At 34.4% G+C, this 15,689-nt stretch overlaps 3 protein-coding genes across 4 annotated transcripts; 2 read left to right on the top strand and 1 right to left on the bottom strand.

The window, feature by feature from the left end:
- Positions 1 to 2,755: 2,755 nt before the first annotated feature.
- Positions 2,756 to 6,110, bottom strand: LOC131005830 (60S acidic ribosomal protein P0-like). The gene is made up of 5 exons (XM_057932926.1): positions 5,734 to 6,110; positions 4,895 to 4,963; positions 4,024 to 4,122; positions 3,378 to 3,770; positions 2,756 to 3,121 (listed from the first exon to the last, which is right to left on the bottom strand). The coding sequence occupies exons 1-5, from the start codon at positions 5,989 to 5,991 to the stop codon at positions 2,966 to 2,968; spliced, it is 975 nt and encodes a 324-aa protein (XP_057788909.1). The 5' UTR covers positions 5,992 to 6,110; the 3' UTR covers positions 2,756 to 2,965.
- A 1,448-nt stretch (positions 6,111 to 7,558) lies between these two features.
- On the top strand, positions 7,559 to 11,156 carry LOC131005828 (syntaxin-31). The gene is made up of 6 exons (XM_057932925.1): positions 7,559 to 7,983; positions 8,909 to 9,159; positions 9,247 to 9,395; positions 10,013 to 10,051; positions 10,600 to 10,797; positions 10,877 to 11,156. The coding sequence occupies exons 1-6, from the start codon at positions 7,761 to 7,763 to the stop codon at positions 11,034 to 11,036; spliced, it is 1,020 nt and encodes a 339-aa protein (XP_057788908.1). The 5' UTR covers positions 7,559 to 7,760; the 3' UTR covers positions 11,037 to 11,156.
- A 1,022-nt stretch (positions 11,157 to 12,178) lies between these two features.
- LOC131005827 (probable inactive histone-lysine N-methyltransferase SUVR1) lies at positions 12,179 to 14,352 on the top strand. Of its 2 annotated transcripts, XM_057932924.1 has the most exons (5): positions 12,231 to 12,462; positions 12,559 to 12,592; positions 12,711 to 12,806; positions 13,003 to 13,380; positions 13,974 to 14,352. In XM_057932924.1, the coding sequence occupies exons 2-5, from the start codon at positions 12,566 to 12,568 to the stop codon at positions 14,181 to 14,183; spliced, it is 711 nt and encodes a 236-aa protein (XP_057788907.1). In that variant the 5' UTR covers positions 12,231 to 12,462; positions 12,559 to 12,565; the 3' UTR covers positions 14,184 to 14,352. The 2 variants fall into 2 exon arrangements, with proteins under 2 accessions (XP_057788906.1, XP_057788907.1); XM_057932923.1 differs by having other exon boundaries at positions 12,179 to 12,592.
- Positions 14,353 to 15,689: the final 1,337 nt, after the last annotated feature.

Raw genomic sequence — 15,689 nt, 5'->3', positions numbered from 1 at the left:
TTTATTTGTTTTTATTAAAAAAAAATATTCTCTCGTCCCATTAAAAATGTCTAATTTCTTTTTTGGCAATATATTTTCTCTCTATATCTAATCTTTAAATAACTTCCACCAACTCATTTTATCTATTAATTACATATTTCTTAATCCATGTGCTCAAAAGTAATGTGATATTTGTAATGTGACGAAGGGAGTAACATCTTGTAAATTATATTCCAATATTTGAACTCTTTTACAATTGTACCATGGTCTCCAAAAAAAAATTATCACATTGAAAATGATAACAAAATATGAGTAAAATTGTTATTGAAGTCGGGGTCCACTTTAAACGTGAGTAACAAAATATGAGTAAAATTGTTATTAAAGTCGGGGTCCACTTTAAAAGTGAGTGGAGCTGTGTAAACTCTATTATCAATTATCATACTCATAAATATAATAAAAATTAATTTTAACTAAATATATTTGAATTGAATATTAAAAAATAAAAAATAAAATAATAAAATTTGATATTATGAAAAGCAAAAAAAATTAAGTTAAAAAATAAAAAAATACTAATAAAAAAGAATTAAAAATACACTTTTTTCAAAAAGATGAGAGAGGAGAGAGAAATTATAAAATTTTAATATTTAAACAAAGTTAATTTGTACATTTTAAATCAAATGTTTGTATAAAATATATCAAATTAAAGCTCTTATCGCAATCTTTAATTTGATATGCATATTAAATATTTTATAATTAATCGAGTTTCACAATTTTGGAAATAAATAAAACAACAAATAACAAGTTAAAGAAAATATAGTTTAAACATAAATTTTCAATTTTATTATAACTACCTTTTTAATATAGTATAGATATATATATAGATAATAGTAGCTTCCAAATTCATATGTAATGGAGACTAGGTTGCCCTTTTTCTCGAGGGCCAAAATTGTAGGTTAGGTGAATATATGATTGTAAAGAGACATGGGATTTAGGTTAATTTTGCCTTTCTTTAATTTTATATCGATTAGGAGAAGACATCATATGCAAATAACATGTATTGAGATATATGACATGTAAAGTCCACCCTCTTTAGACTTTACTGAAAAGAAACAGGCAAAAAACTTAAAAAGTGCACATTGATGGGATTTCCTCCAATCACACCACACTAATTTAGTATATACAATATAAACTTTACATCTAAGTAATTAATAACTAATTATGAAATACTACATCCATCCCTTACTTTCATAACCCTTTAAAAATAACACAAATTTCAATAAGATGATTCTTGTGAATGAAATGAAAGTCTCGTATTTATGAGAGTGTTAAAATGAATAAAATAGAATAATACTTTCATTTTTTACGGGGTTGTGTGGAACAATTTTATTAAAAATAAAAAAAGACATGAAATTGGGGGACGAATGAAATATAACATATTACAATCAAAAATATTTTAAGTTATATCATAAAAAGTAAAAACTCTCATTCACATTGAGAAATCTTTTAAATAATATTTGGAATTGTGAATCACATGAGTAAAACAATAAGAGTAATTATCTTTTTATTACTAAGTGCTGGGGCCGGATCTATTACTGTTTGAGACATATATATTTATAAAAACATTAACAAACTATAATATATAAATATTTTCAAGTAAAAAATATATTACTCCTGTTCACGAAAGAATTTTATATTTTTTTTCAGACGTCCACAAAAGAACTTTTTACATATTTTTTTACTATATCCATTATTTATAAATATTTCATTTACCTTTATTTTTCATTTTTTCACCATTCATAATATTAATTAAAATATATTTTTATTATTTTCAATATATTCGTACAATTTTTTCTCCATTATTAATATACTCAACAATCTTTTTTTAATCCGAAAACAATCATTGGGCCGGTTCAGGTTCCACCGGACCCGTTTCCATCTCTGCATGAGCGACACGTGTCGAACTCAATCTCAGATGAGTCATGGACACGTGCCTTCGCCTCATTCAAAACTAGGCTGTGTTTTCTTTCCCTTTTACATTATTACACGTGGCGCTTTTTGTTATGGCATTTGCATGCCTCCGTTCCTTTTCAATATGTAAAAATGATATTGTCTCTTTATTCTTAAAAGAAAAAAAAATCCAGAATATTTTCAGCAACAAAATTCTCCATTGCTAAATTTCCCCAAATTATTTTACCTTTTTTTTTTCCCCTCTCAAATATTTGTCCAAATTCTAAAAGAACAAAGCCAAACATTACAAAGTTAATTCGGCTCTTGCTCTTGTCGTCACTTTGCCTAATCAATACTAATTTGAAACTTTGTTATTGTGCTCATTTGTTCAACGATTGATACACCACTCCACTCTCATGGGATGTTCATATAAATGAAACCATCAACGTGTGCATGATTTAATGCATGAGTTGGTGTTGGTTGAAAAGTTGAATCATTCGAAATTCTTTATGGTAAATTGTTTTTTCATCTCTTATATATTGAAAAGAAATGCAACATATGTTTGTCATGTCCATCCCCTTACGCCATAATAAATAATATTTGGAGATAACAAGTCTAATAAGCAAATAAATTAAAGGCATGGAATATGCCACAAAATCAGCCCATAAGATCAAAAAATGGGCCTCCTTAAAAAATATAAATACAAACTTCTTCGATATCACACAGTAATCAAGTTTTATTGAATCGAGATAAGGCTTGTACTAGTCTAATAATATCTTGTTTAGCTGATTAGATACCGACCCGATACTTAATTTCGAGATAATGCTACTTAAGATTAATCATGTTTTTTATATATTTTTTTTTATTTTGCGAGGGAAAACGACTCTTTCTTCAATGGCCTAACCAAAACAATTCACATTCCACTACAAACTAACTACCTCTAAAATATTTGGTAAGAAGTGGAAACTAACTCCTAAATAACATAAAGCCAAAATTATTTAGCCCAAAGGTAGCCTTTCACTGAACTCACTAATATTACCTAATCGAAAAGGTTGCAAACAAAATCATCATCCGACTCCTCGTCCGCTTCCTCTTTCTTCTTCTCCTCCTCCTTCGACGCGGCCGCAGGGGCACCACCAGAAGCGCCACCTCCTGCCGGAGCAGCCGCAGCCGCAACCGCAAACTTGCTAGGATCCTGCATTATTTACCAAAACAAGAAAGAAAAAAACATGAACATAAAACAAAAGCAAGAAAACTTAAGGTCTCATCAATGCTAGAGAAAATCACAAATACTTCTGTGCAACCCGTTGCAACCGATTTCCAGAATGACTCTACTTCATTCGGGAAATGACACTTCTTCTTCAAGTGTTATTTGTACGTTGAAGAAGTGTTATTCAGAAACAATGCAACCGGTTGCACGAGAGAGTGCCTCAGAGAAAATTGATTCGAACCGCAAGATACTCCTTCACTTTGTCAGCTTGAGGGAACGAGTAGTCGGTCTCCACGGCGACGGCCAGCGCGTTCTTGTACGCATTGACGAACATGTGCGGGGCAGCAGCGATGGTCGGGTACGCGATGGCCAGCGACAGGGAAGTGACGATGGAGACGCCCTGCGCAAACCTCTCGGCGAGGTCGTCCTCTGTCAAGTTGAGCACGTCGGGGCTGAAGACGGATCCGTTGTCGTAGACGGAGAGCACGACGAGGCCGTACGAGAACGGCCTAATGCCAAGCTTGGAGAGCAATGCGGCTTCAGAGGATCCCACTTTCTCACCCTTGTGGATGAGCTCCACAGGGGTGATGATTTCGACCGTGCCCTTGTTAATTTTTGTGGGAATGTTGAGAACCTGTTAAAGAGGCTAAATGAGACTTTAACTGAGAAATAGAGATGAGGCTAATAAACTACTCCCTCAGTCTCTGGCTTCAAATGATCCCAAAAAAAATTGGACACTGAGATTAAAAAATGTGTGATAAAGGTGTAAAGTAGTGGTGGGACAACCCAAAAAATAGTGTTAAATGCCCAATTTTATTTCTAAATTTGGGTTGGGTCATTTGAAGTGGGATAATCCAAAATAGAAATTGAGTCATAGTGATGAGAACCTGGAAGAAGGAAGTCTGTGATGGATCAAGACCGGTGTTTCCAGGCGGGACGACGACGTCGATTGGAGCTACCAAGCCGACTCGAGCAGGTGCTCCGACCTGTTATGTAGTAAGCAGAAGAACTGTAAGCATGTGCTCATCTTCCACAACTCACAAGAACAAAGATACAGTTTTCAAGTCACAGAACCAGCTTATTGTGACATGCCAAATTTTGGATCTATTAAAAAAATTATCACATTGTAATCGACATGAATTTTAATATAATACGAGTGAAGTTGTAGTGGAGTAAGGGATCATTTTGAACATAAGTGAAGTTATGCGAACCCTAATACTATAGTGGAAGTGATAAATTTTTCGTAGATGGATAAAAAAAATTACGACAAATTTTTCGTACTACTCAAATCAACTTTCCAATTCGATATCAATTTGACCCAAAAACTCCAACTTCGAACAATCATGAAATCCAAATCTGCATTGTTAAATCATGGAATTTTCGAGCTTATCATTATTTTTTCATTTTTCATAATAATGATAAACAGAATATGGAAGAAAAGGTGTCATAAGGAACAGACAAAAAGGGGAGAGGAGAGAGTCAATGAAAAGAGTAATTACTTCAAATCTGGCTATCGTTGTGTTAGCAAAGAGGGAATGTCCCAAAAGAAGTTCTAAATAGTCTACATTGATTCATGATTATTGTTGAATTTACCCCAATCTAAGAGCAAAGCTAGTAATTTATCAAATATGCAGGATTCAACCCATGAAATAACAGAGCTAGCAAGAGTTATCATTGTCAAGAAAAGAACACATGCAAGGATGAGCAGGTAAATTGCAAATATACGAATTGGGGAAAGACAAGCATTAGGTCATTAACCTTGTACTTTGCAACCTCCTCACTGACTTCCTTTAAATCGCCCTTGGTGAAGATCAATCCGACATTACCCTGATAAAGAGAGCAACAAACAAATAAGTTAAAGGCTAAAGAAAGTTGAGCGTTTTCGTGTATTTTGAAGTAGAAAATGCCGCCGTGGCAAAGCCATATATAATTTCATGTACATCTTGTGAAAAAAAAAAATTAGAAAGGATCAATGTGCCATGAATCATCCAAAGCTACTAGATCACCTACTAGACTATTAAATGTGACTAAAATTTATTAGACCGTTACCATGATATTAAATTATTAATTAACAGTACTCCACTATAATAAACGTGAGTCATTAAATAAATTAAAAAAAAAAAAAAAAACACGATACAAAATGAGTGGAAAGCGCACTAAGCTGGGGAGCTTGAATCCAGTTCGTCAATGGCGTATATTTTGATGCGTGGCGAAGCGAAATGGAAAATTTGACAAAAAATAAATAAGTCGACGACAAATTGCCTCGAACCAATTGCACGAATAAATAATTACACACCTTCTGCATTTACATCGCGCCAAAACTCATGTAAAGCTGCAGTAATTAGCGAGATAACAACATAAATCGCCAATTACACAATTCACATTTCTCCGTCGAAAACCACACTCCAATAACGTAACAAAGGTCAAAATCATTCAAAGCAGCAGCACAACATTTCACGTAATCTGCAGCACGAGACGCCCGCGCGCGCGCGCGCGCACACACGCATACAACATGCACATTTCCTTCTCTACAACCACCAACGCCAACAATTCGCATGAAAATAAAGAAAACCGACATAAAAATCTACGAGACTTACAACAAGCAGAGGCACGAGGCTGAGAATCGCGGTGTTGCCGGTATTCTCGGAGTGAATTCTGACGGTTCGCTTCATCATGGTGTTCTTACCCATCAGAACGACGGAATCGCCTCGCAGACCCTTCCGAATGTTCTGGAGCTGCTTCGATCCGACGTTATCGGCGGCCACCACCAGCACCTGCGCGTACTCGTCCAACAAACTGCACATTTTCTTGTCGTAGTTGACCTTTTTGTCAGCCTTGGATAGTTTCGGAGCCATCGCGAGCTGCCGTGAGTTCAACTTGTCGACGGTGGTTGCGCGGAGGAGGAGAGGTAAAAGTGAAAAACCCTATAATTTACCTCAGAGGCGTTATATAGGTCAAATGAAGTACGGTAAATCAGTCTAACGATGGGGATCCGGATAGATCGATTCAACGGTTATAGATACTTCGCGTTAGCATCCTTTTTGGGCTCATAAAATTCCATTGGGCTCAATTTCAAAGATTATTTGAACATCCCCATTTTAATAGGTTATTTATAAAATAGAAATTCAATACACAACAAATATCCTCAGTCCTCACATAATACATTATTTACATCATATATTAATGTGGCCGCATATAATTTTTTGTCTTTTCATTGAACAAATATATCCTTAAATAAATTAATTTATCTCTTTTGTTTATTATAAACTATTTGTTTCTTAACATTGTATCCAGTACTACTCAAATGTTTCTTCTTATAACGTAGTGATTTGACTCCATAAGCGGAACCAAGCATGTTGCCGCCAAAAGCTCATATCTAGAAAAGAAAGTCTCCTAATTGTTCCAGAGCAACTAGCTAGAAATGGATTCTTTAACCAAAAAGAATTCGATGCAGAAGTAGGATACTTATCCAGAATTTTTCGTAACTCAATCATAGATGATGGAATCATCAAACATTTGACCTTTTCGAACTCTGTCTGTAACTCACTAGAGACCTGGGAAACAAAGAGAAGATGTGTACAAACGAGATATTTAGCAACAAGAAGAAGGAAAAGAATTGAATAAAGGAACTCCCGAATATTTGGCGATCTCAAATTGGCTATTAAATTGGGACAGATGAAGTAATATTTATTTAGTTGTATGATATGATCCATTGTTTAATTTTAAGATAAATATCATATAAGAATAGTCACAGTTTATTAATCTTTACATAATCCTTTAGTAACATTATTCTCAAATAATATGGGGATAAAATAATTTCAAGCAATCGAACACTTCCTTAGTATTAAAGGATGCGTGTTTGGTTTATAAATGCAAGGTTTTTTTTTATAATAGTAGATTAGTATCTAATAAATTGACATTGTTCTTAAATTTGGAACGAACTTATTTTTAGGTATCGAAAAATTGTATTGGCAATAAAAAAAACTTATGTGGAAAGCGTACTCGCGAACTTATGTAGAAAGTGTATTGACAAAAAAAAAAAAAAAAAAAAAACTTATTTCAAATCGCGTACAAATTCCACATGAATATTTTATTGCTAATGTAGACTATAAAATGAAACAATTTATTGCGCACTAATACGTTACCCACAGAAGTGTGGTCTATTTTTAAATTTAATTCAGTGACACTTTCGAAAAAAAGGTGTAATTAATCCTAAAAGAATAATCCAATGTCAATATTTTAAATTGTATACGAATTTTATGTGAATTTTCAACTGTCAACACAACTATTTTGTATTAAAAATGAATAATCTAAATTTGAAAACAAAATTAATTTACATCAACATGGGATTGTGAATATCAAAATTATTGTATTTGGACATAGTTTAAGTGTAATTTTGTAAATAATCCTAAAATAAAATGTGCATTAGGGTAAAATATCAAAATTGGAGCTCTATTGTTGTGAAAGAAGCCATATGCCAACAACGATGGTGACTAAGAACCAATTAAATCGAGCAAACGATGTGACCCGCGCTTTTTCAATTGACTAAACACGTTTTCACAATCAATTTTGTCATCCCGGCAAAAGATATTTTTCCCTCTATTTTTTTGCACGTTTCATTTTTATGGCTGCCGCCGGCGCCTCGCCGTTCCGTGATCGGACGTCGGAGTTCGTTTCGCTGTCGCAGACGTTGAGAAGGATCGGTGGAAACGCAGCAGCTCCGCCGCAACCGCAATGGAACGACTCGATTGCAGTATCTCCGGATCGGTCCGAATTCAACAAGAAGGCTTCCAGAATAGGCCTTCGCATCCACCAAACCGCGCAGAAAATCGACCGTCTATCTAACCGTATGCTGTCCTTTCGGTTCCGGTTAATCTTGTGATTTCAATTGATGATGTTTATTTAGTCGATTAAATGTTAGGTTTTATGGATGTAGCTCTATTTGCTTTTATGAAATGATGGAGTCGAAGTGTTTTTGAGCCATTTCCTTTCTGCGTTAATTGATCTGCTAATTGATTACAATGATTTAACAGATTTCGGCCCCGCGAGAGTATGATTGTCATTTTGGTTTGCTAGATTATAAATGTTGAGGATGGATGGCCGTAATACTTGATCAACCTTTGAAATTTTGATTATCATAATCAATCACCGGTTATTGAACAATTTACTATATTATATGCAAGTTGATCAGTAGACTACATGTTATATCAGGTAAAAAGGCATGTTTGGAATTGTCTTAATCCGCTCACAAACAGCAAGATTGCCATATTCCAGAGTTCTGATTAGTATGCTGTCTTTATCATTTTCATTGGTGGAGAGGGTGGTCGGGGGAAGACTAATATTTTTCGTTGAATTGGAATCTGGTCCTGCCAGTGCTAATGACAGAGCTAGTGTCTTATATTGAACTCTTTCAATTCATTTTAGCAACTTAGTTTTGGCATGTTTAGTCACATCTAAACAGTGTGGATCCGGCTATATTGCATAAAGAGTTCAGTCGTTTGGTTATTTGACATCTTTTCCTTGCTTATTTTTCTTATGGTAGATGCATAAAGAGTTCAGTCGTTAAGTTTCATCTTCATTAGCTTTTATTGGCATTTAATGCCATCACCTATGTCCCATCTCATATTAACGCGCCTAAAATACTTCCTTCGGAGATAAAAGATACTATACTCAAGTCTTATTTATATATGAATTTTTCAATAAATGTTAGATTACTTCCATCGTATTATTATGCTGTCCTCAGGTTTTTAATACGTACTCTTATCGCTACAGTAACCAAAAGGTCATCTATTTTTGATGATCGGAGCAAGGAAAATGAAGAACTAACAGCCTTGATAAAAAATGATATCACTGCACTTAATATGGCTATTTCTGATATGCAATCACTCCAAACCCTGGAGATGGCTGATGGAAATTATACAGGGGATAGAGTGGTTCATTTGACTGCTGTTTGTGATGATTTAAAGAACAGACTTATGAATGTGACTAAGCAGTTTCAAGATGTATTGACTACTACGACAAAGGTACATTTCCTATAGTTCATGTTTACATTCTTAACCAATGAGTGGCAATGTTAGGATCTTTTTCCTAATCCATTTACTTGTAAACAGAATATCAAGGCTCGTGAGAACCGGAAACAGTTATTTTCCACTGTTGTATCAAGGGAGAATCCTTTAAAACAACCACCTAATACTGTGTCGGAACCACCTCCATGGTTGAGCTCATCTGATTCATCTGGAACAAATCTGCAACCATCAGTGTAAATTCTTTTTGGCTGGTCCCTTACAGATGTTGATATTGTACTTGTTGGATAATTGCGTTTCGGCGAAGATACTTGTGATTTTAATGCAACTTACTGTGGCGGTCAGGTATCTATAGTCTGACATTTTTTGCTCAAATGTTGCATCTGGTTTACAAGATCTTGATTGATAAACTGTGTCCATTTTCCCCCAAATCTGTTGGTCTGTAAAGATACTTGTTGTAGGGACTAGCTTAGTTGGTTTTGTAATTAATCAATTTTGACCTTGTAATCCCAAGCATGACCAATTTCAAATGTGATGTCCTATTCCACTGTGGCTTTTCCATTTTTAAATGCTTTTATTCGTTACTCCAAATAGTGAAGGTGAAACCCAGTGAAGTTTATCTGGATTATGTTCGAATGAGATAGTCCATGTTCAATGTAGTTTTTGTAGTATAAAATGTCAGAGTAATGTTTAGATGTTAATTGTTTGTTTTGGGGAAAATACTTTTGGGAAGTATTCAAGGTGAGTGCGTGGGGAAAATCCTTTTGGTGGAAGACATTACATATTTGTGTTGTGTTGTACATAAATATGTTTCGCCTCTAATATTTTCCTTCTCTATCTTTTTTAATTTCAGAGCAATAGGAAATGGTACTCAAGAGCGCAATCAACTAAGGTATGCTCTTACATGTGATGCTTTTTTGGTTATGTAAAACTGTTTGTACCTTGTGTAGGATAAATATCATCTGGTAATGTAATGCTTTCTGTTGCATCAACTCTTATTTTCTAGTTCACTTGGGGACCAAGGGTGTGTTCTCTTTGATAGAAAAGGTGGAATAAAATTATTTTCCTTGCTTTTCCACCCTTTTCACATATTTAGTAGCGTAGATAAATATTCCCGATCAAGATGGAAAATGTTCCTAGGGCAGCAGGTCTTCTCCCTCCTTTGCTCTCCAATTGTAGATAATATTATCATGGGGCTTGGTGTGACAAAATTATCATGAGAGGAAGGATTGGTGTTACAAAAAAATTCGCACCATAGAGAACATGAGATAAAAACGGTGTGTGGGCTTGCTCCGTGGAAAGCCTATATTTCCTGGAAGTCATACTAAATTATCTTTACAGAGTTCCTCTTGCAGTCATAAGCGGCATGTCTAAGTAGTTTTTGTGCAACGTAAGTCCCTATGCCTAGCTTCTTGCATAATATAAATTTTCTATTTGCAGGCGAAGAATGGGTACAGATGCCAGTCCATCCCCTCAAATGGAAGCTGCAATGTTGCAGCAAGTGGTTCCTCGGCAAGAAAGCATCTATCAAAATCGAACTACTGCTCTTCAGAACGTGGAGTCTACGATTACAGAACTCAGTGGGATTTTCACACATTTGGCTACCATGGTTGCGCAGCAAGGGGAGCTGGCGATAAGGTAACATTCGGACCGTTTTCTGTTGGACAACGTCGTGTAACTCCTTTCTGATTCAAGTTTCTTGGGTTGGAATGATCAGGATTGATGACAACATGGATGAGTCGTTAGCAAATGTCGAAGGTGCTAGTAATGCCTTGATGAAATACTTGAACAAAATATCTTCAAATCGGTGGCTCATGGTTAAATTGTTTCTCGTATTAATATTGTTTCTTGTTATATTTATAGTTTTTGTGCTTTAGTTCTTTTTCATATTATTTTCTTTCGTCTCCATCTTTATCAAAATACATTGTCTAAAGCCTAAACTTGCTGCAGCCGATTCTTTGTATTATAATCAGTGGTTTTCTCATTTGAGATTGAAATTGGCATCTTGGTCTAGTTGAGAGATGTATTGAATAGTACATATTATCTGCATTTGCTTAAATATTATCTGCAGCATTGCAAATAGAAGTTGTATAAAAGTGAAAGGAAATAATTGGTGAGAAGAGAGAGAAAATTACATGAAAAAACTATCGTACAAAAAAAAATTTGAATTTTCATGGAGTGTGCAAATTGCGTCAATTATTATATTCTAATCGTACAAAAAAGAGCCAAGCTGTTTATTTTACGACGCACAATTCAAGAAGTGCGATTATAGAGTGCATGCACAATTGAACACTTTAGTTAATGGGTAAAAATACTCACTTTTATTTTATAATTTTGAAATACTTAATTTGTGAGTTTATTAGTCATAATTTCTTATAAAAATATAGTATATATTTTGTACACATTTAATAAAAATATACTCACTTTTTATTAAATATGATTGAAAAATGCATATTTTTATAAGGAGTTTTGACAAATAAAATCACGAACTATTTCAAAATTATAATTTTAATGTGACTTTTAAAGTGTGACGAATTAAATCACTATACCTTTTAATTTTTGCAATTTCGCTCGGCCAATTTTTTTCATGTGAGGATCGAATCAAGCTACTACAAATAGGCCTAACAATGACACGCAAAAATTATCAAAGAGAAGATCACAACAAAAGAATATTTAAAATTACATGTCCTTGATAATACTCTGACAATCGAAAAAAATTTAGGAAGGCGAAATTGTGAAAACTGAAAAGACATCACAAAAAAATCACGTTAAAATTATAATTTCATAATAATTCGCGATTTTATTTGTTAAAACTCTTTTTCATAAAAATAAAAGTTTCCTCACATTTCAAGATTTTATTTCCGAGACTTAAATTACTTCTTCTTTTTGTGAAAAACCTTTACACATTTATTAGACAATTACGGTTTTGTGTCATATTTTTTTTATTTTTTTATTTTTTTATTTTTATCAAAATAAAACGTTCCTATATTAGTGCACGGCAAATGAATAAAAATTAACCATTGTTACTTTAAAAATCCCATCTCATTTTTATTTGGCAAAAATGATAAAAATATGATTGGCCATTGGGAGAGATCATGCACTCATTGCTTCACCAAAACCCTAAACCCAACGTTGATCTTATTTGCATCATCTTTTTCCGCTTGTTTCTACACAACACAAGCATGAATCTGTCTCCCTATCTCCCCCTTCAATACTCGTCTCGGAAATCGTTCACGAAAACCAAAATTTTTGAAAAACTTGATTGATCAGTGACAGATGCGACTTTGTGCTCGATTTTGAAGTGTATGAAGTTGTGGTGTAGCTCGTTGGCGCTCGTAGACCTAGATTTTACATTCCTAACTCCTGCCTTCTTCTAATCTCCAGTCTCTTTGCATTCAGGGGAAAAATGGCTCCGAGGAGGCGACGCTCGAAGGTTTCTCCATTACTTGATCATCGCCTTTTCTTCTAAATTATGTGTATGGAGTTGATTACATTGATTCAAAATCGTGCGAAAATCTCGTGATGATGCAGATTTTGGAATTTTTTTGCAGGTAGGTTTGGGGAGAATGGACGCTGCGCTAGACGCCATGCGCCCCATGGGTTTCCCCGCCGACGCTGTGCGCAAATCCGTGAAGAAACTTCTTAAGGTTTTGCTGATTCTGTTAATCTTAATTTCTAAAATCTGTTGTTTCAGTAGTTGATTATTTGATGTTGCTATTTGATTAGTGTGGAATGAGTCGCTGTTGTTGAGAATGTTATGCTGCTTCGAAATGCTGTGCTCTGCTTTCTCTGTTTTAGTTTTGCTGTGTGAAGTGAGGCATGAATTGGTTCTGATGTTTTAAGGTTTATGGTGATGGTGGGTGGCCATTCATAGAGGAGGCTGCATATAAGTTGCTCATTGACACAATTCTTGAGGAGCCGGAGGGGGATCAGCTAGGGCATGAGACGGGACTTTCGCCACCGGAAAGTTGTTCAAAAGGGAGTCTCGAGCAACCTGCATCCGGCAACGAACTTTCTGATAAAGCGGCTACTTATGATGAGCATGAAGAGCCACTTCCACCAGTACAAAGTTGTTCAAAAGGGAGTCTCAAGCAACCTGCATCTGGCAAAGAACTTTGTGATGAAGTGGCTACCTATGATGAGCTTGTGGAGCTACCTATATACTGCCAAGAGGTTAAACTTGAAGGAGAGAATATTGAGGGACGAGATTCGGGCTTTGAGGTAACTCCTATGCTATTCCAGGAAATTGTATTACCAACTATGCTATAAATTGTGGGTTTGTTGTGTGTGGAATGAAATCTTTCATTCACATTTGAAGTTGTGCCATGCTTCGGGTATAGGAGGGTAGGAAATACGGTTCTTTGTTTGCTACGTATCTTTTATTCTCGTATAGTGATTGAAACTTTTAGTTCAGTAGTTCTAATCTTCTTTATTGGAGTAGGAATCATTTGAGAGGATGAAATGGTAGGGGTTCAAGGGTCATATCCGAGTGGTTTTTGGGTAAGAATTAGGCAACGTGTGAGGTGTAGAACACTTGTTTGGTGCTTCTGAATTTCATTCTTGAAACTTTCTGACTGCAAATAATTTCTTTTTTTGGCTAGTGAGATGTTTCTCAAATCTGTGGCACCAAACTTATCAATTTCATGATAAATCCTTGAAGTGCAGCTTAAAATTAAACCCCATAGCTGCATTTAAAACCCCATAAGCTTGAGATATCTATGATCAAAATAACTTCCCATCTTCTAACTATGAACTACAAGTTTGTATATCTTATAGTTGATGTTAGCTAATAGCTGAGTTCTACCATTACATAGGATGTCGAAGAGCACGAAGAGATGGGGGTAGGAGTTGATCTTGGTCCAGCCTATGTTCCCCAACCGGTGAGCAGAGTTCCAACAGGTGGCCAGCGCAGACCGTGCTATGGATGGATCAGCGACGAGGACGAGGACGATGAGATGGTTGAATTGGCCCCAAGTACTAGTAGCCTGCAGATGCTCTTGCATGAAGAAAAGTTAAGTAGGTAGTATTTGCAGAAGTAATAGCTAGTAATGTATATAATCATTGAGACGATCTAGTGTTCTTTTCTAATATCTACTTGATTATTACTTGGAGTGTTTTTGGCCAAACTTATAAGTTCCTATTACTCTTTACCAATCATCTAAAAAAGAAGCACTTTATTTACTCCCACAGAAAGATATTGCTTATGAACTTTCCTAGAAAATAGTAATGGAAATCATTTTTCTTCTTATTTTGTAAAGTTTATGAAGTATTAAAGCATGTTATTGCTAAGGGTTAACTGCACACAAATACACAAACTATATCCAAATTTTGGTTTTTAATCAGATTTATTTTTTTGGTAAAAAAATACATAATTTTTTTGTAACACCCCGAATATTTAGATTTATTATATAAGTTTAATTATTATTATTTTCTTGTTATAGTTTTTTTAAAGATAATTACGTGATATATATATATATGCAGCATTAAATTAGTATAGGTTATTATTATTATTATTATTATTAATTCGATTCCTATTAGAACTATAACTCTTTTATCATCTTTATTCTTAATCTTATTGGAAATAGAAGATATTAGTGACAATTATGTATAGTTAGTTTGTAGCTACTTTAAAGTATGAGCAGAGATATTAATTTAACTAACAAATAACAAATTTATTTATTTATTATGCGAGAATGAGTTTTGAATTAATCTATTTAATTTTATTTTTGAATTAGCTAATCTATTCTTTTATATATGCACAGGAGTGAGTTTTCATTATTGAAAAGGTTTACAAATTTTATTTAGGTTTCCTATGCCCACTAAAACTCATATGGATCATTCTTAAATTTTTGTTTTAATCATCCCATTAAGAGACCAACTTGGAATAGAATTCAAACTTATCAATAGTTTTTTTTTCAAACTTATATATGTAGGAGTCAAGGAACGAAATTAGAGAGACAACCACCAAATTCATATGTATTTTTTTTTCTTTCGTCTTTTTTTTTACCAAGCGCTAGTCTACGAAGTTTTAGTTTTTATTTATGGGATAAACGAATTTAGGATTCGTTAAGATATTTTAAAGCAAGATTCAGGTGAGGGATTATATGCTTGTGGTTATATTCATGTATGTTTTTATATGCTCTTAGTTCATGTTTGATTATACTTGCTCAGCCATGTAGAAATACATGTTCAGAATATCAGCCATGTTGAAATACATGTTCAGCCATGTAGAAATACATGTTCAGAAAATTAGCCATGTTGAAATACATGTTCAGCCATGTAGAAATACATGTTCAGAAATTCAGCCATGTTGAAATACATGTTCAGGGGCTTTCAGTTCGCCCATCAGATTATCAGTATATGTGTATGACAATGTGATTTATTTGCATGTTTAAGCGTATGTGAATATGTGCATGGTTCTTCATTGAGTATATTTTCAATATGCTCACTCCTTATCTTTTCAGTTTTGCAGTTCTGGAGTTGAGGTGGCCATGAAAGTCGAGAATGACTAAAGATAAAGTTTTTGCATA

Source organism: Salvia miltiorrhiza, chromosome 1, assembly GCF_028751815.1.
Source record: "Salvia miltiorrhiza cultivar Shanhuang (shh) chromosome 1, IMPLAD_Smil_shh, whole genome shotgun sequence".
In the NCBI taxonomy this organism is placed as follows: domain Eukaryota; kingdom Viridiplantae; phylum Streptophyta; class Magnoliopsida; order Lamiales; family Lamiaceae; genus Salvia; species Salvia miltiorrhiza.
Note: the sequence above shows the minus strand (reverse complement) of the source record. Positions and strands in the feature narration are given on the sequence as shown.

What these genes read in the sequence shown, in the direction of transcription:
- LOC131005830 (XM_057932926.1), bottom strand. Translation starts at nt 5,991, where the DNA reads ATGGCTCCGAAACTATCCAAGGCTGACAAAAAGGTCAACTACGACAAG. An exon ending in GCCTCGTGCCTCTGCTTGTT is followed by an intron (nt 4,964 to 5,733) that starts GTAAGTCTCGTA and finishes TCTCTTTATCAG; the next exon opens with GGTAATGTCGGATTGATCTT. An exon ending in CACAGACTTCCTTCTTCCAG is followed by an intron (nt 3,771 to 4,023) that starts GTTCTCATCACT and finishes CCTCTTTAACAG; the next exon opens with GTTCTCAACATTCCCACAAA.
- LOC131005828 (XM_057932925.1), top strand. Translation starts at nt 7,761, where the DNA reads ATGGCTGCCGCCGGCGCCTCGCCGTTCCGTGATCGGACGTCGGAGTTC. An exon ending in ACAAATCTGCAACCATCAGT is followed by an intron (nt 9,396 to 10,012) that starts GTAAATTCTTTT and finishes TTTTAATTTCAG; the next exon opens with AGCAATAGGAAATGGTACTC. An exon ending in CAAGAGCGCAATCAACTAAG is followed by an intron (nt 10,052 to 10,599) that starts GTATGCTCTTAC and finishes TTCTATTTGCAG; the next exon opens with GCGAAGAATGGGTACAGATG.
- LOC131005827 (XM_057932923.1), top strand. Translation starts at nt 12,566, where the DNA reads ATGGCTCCGAGGAGGCGACGCTCGAAG. An exon ending in CGAGGAGGCGACGCTCGAAG is followed by an intron (nt 12,593 to 12,710) that starts GTTTCTCCATTA and finishes ATTTTTTTGCAG; the next exon opens with GTAGGTTTGGGGAGAATGGA. An exon ending in CCGTGAAGAAACTTCTTAAG is followed by an intron (nt 12,807 to 13,002) that starts GTTTTGCTGATT and finishes TGATGTTTTAAG; the next exon opens with GTTTATGGTGATGGTGGGTG.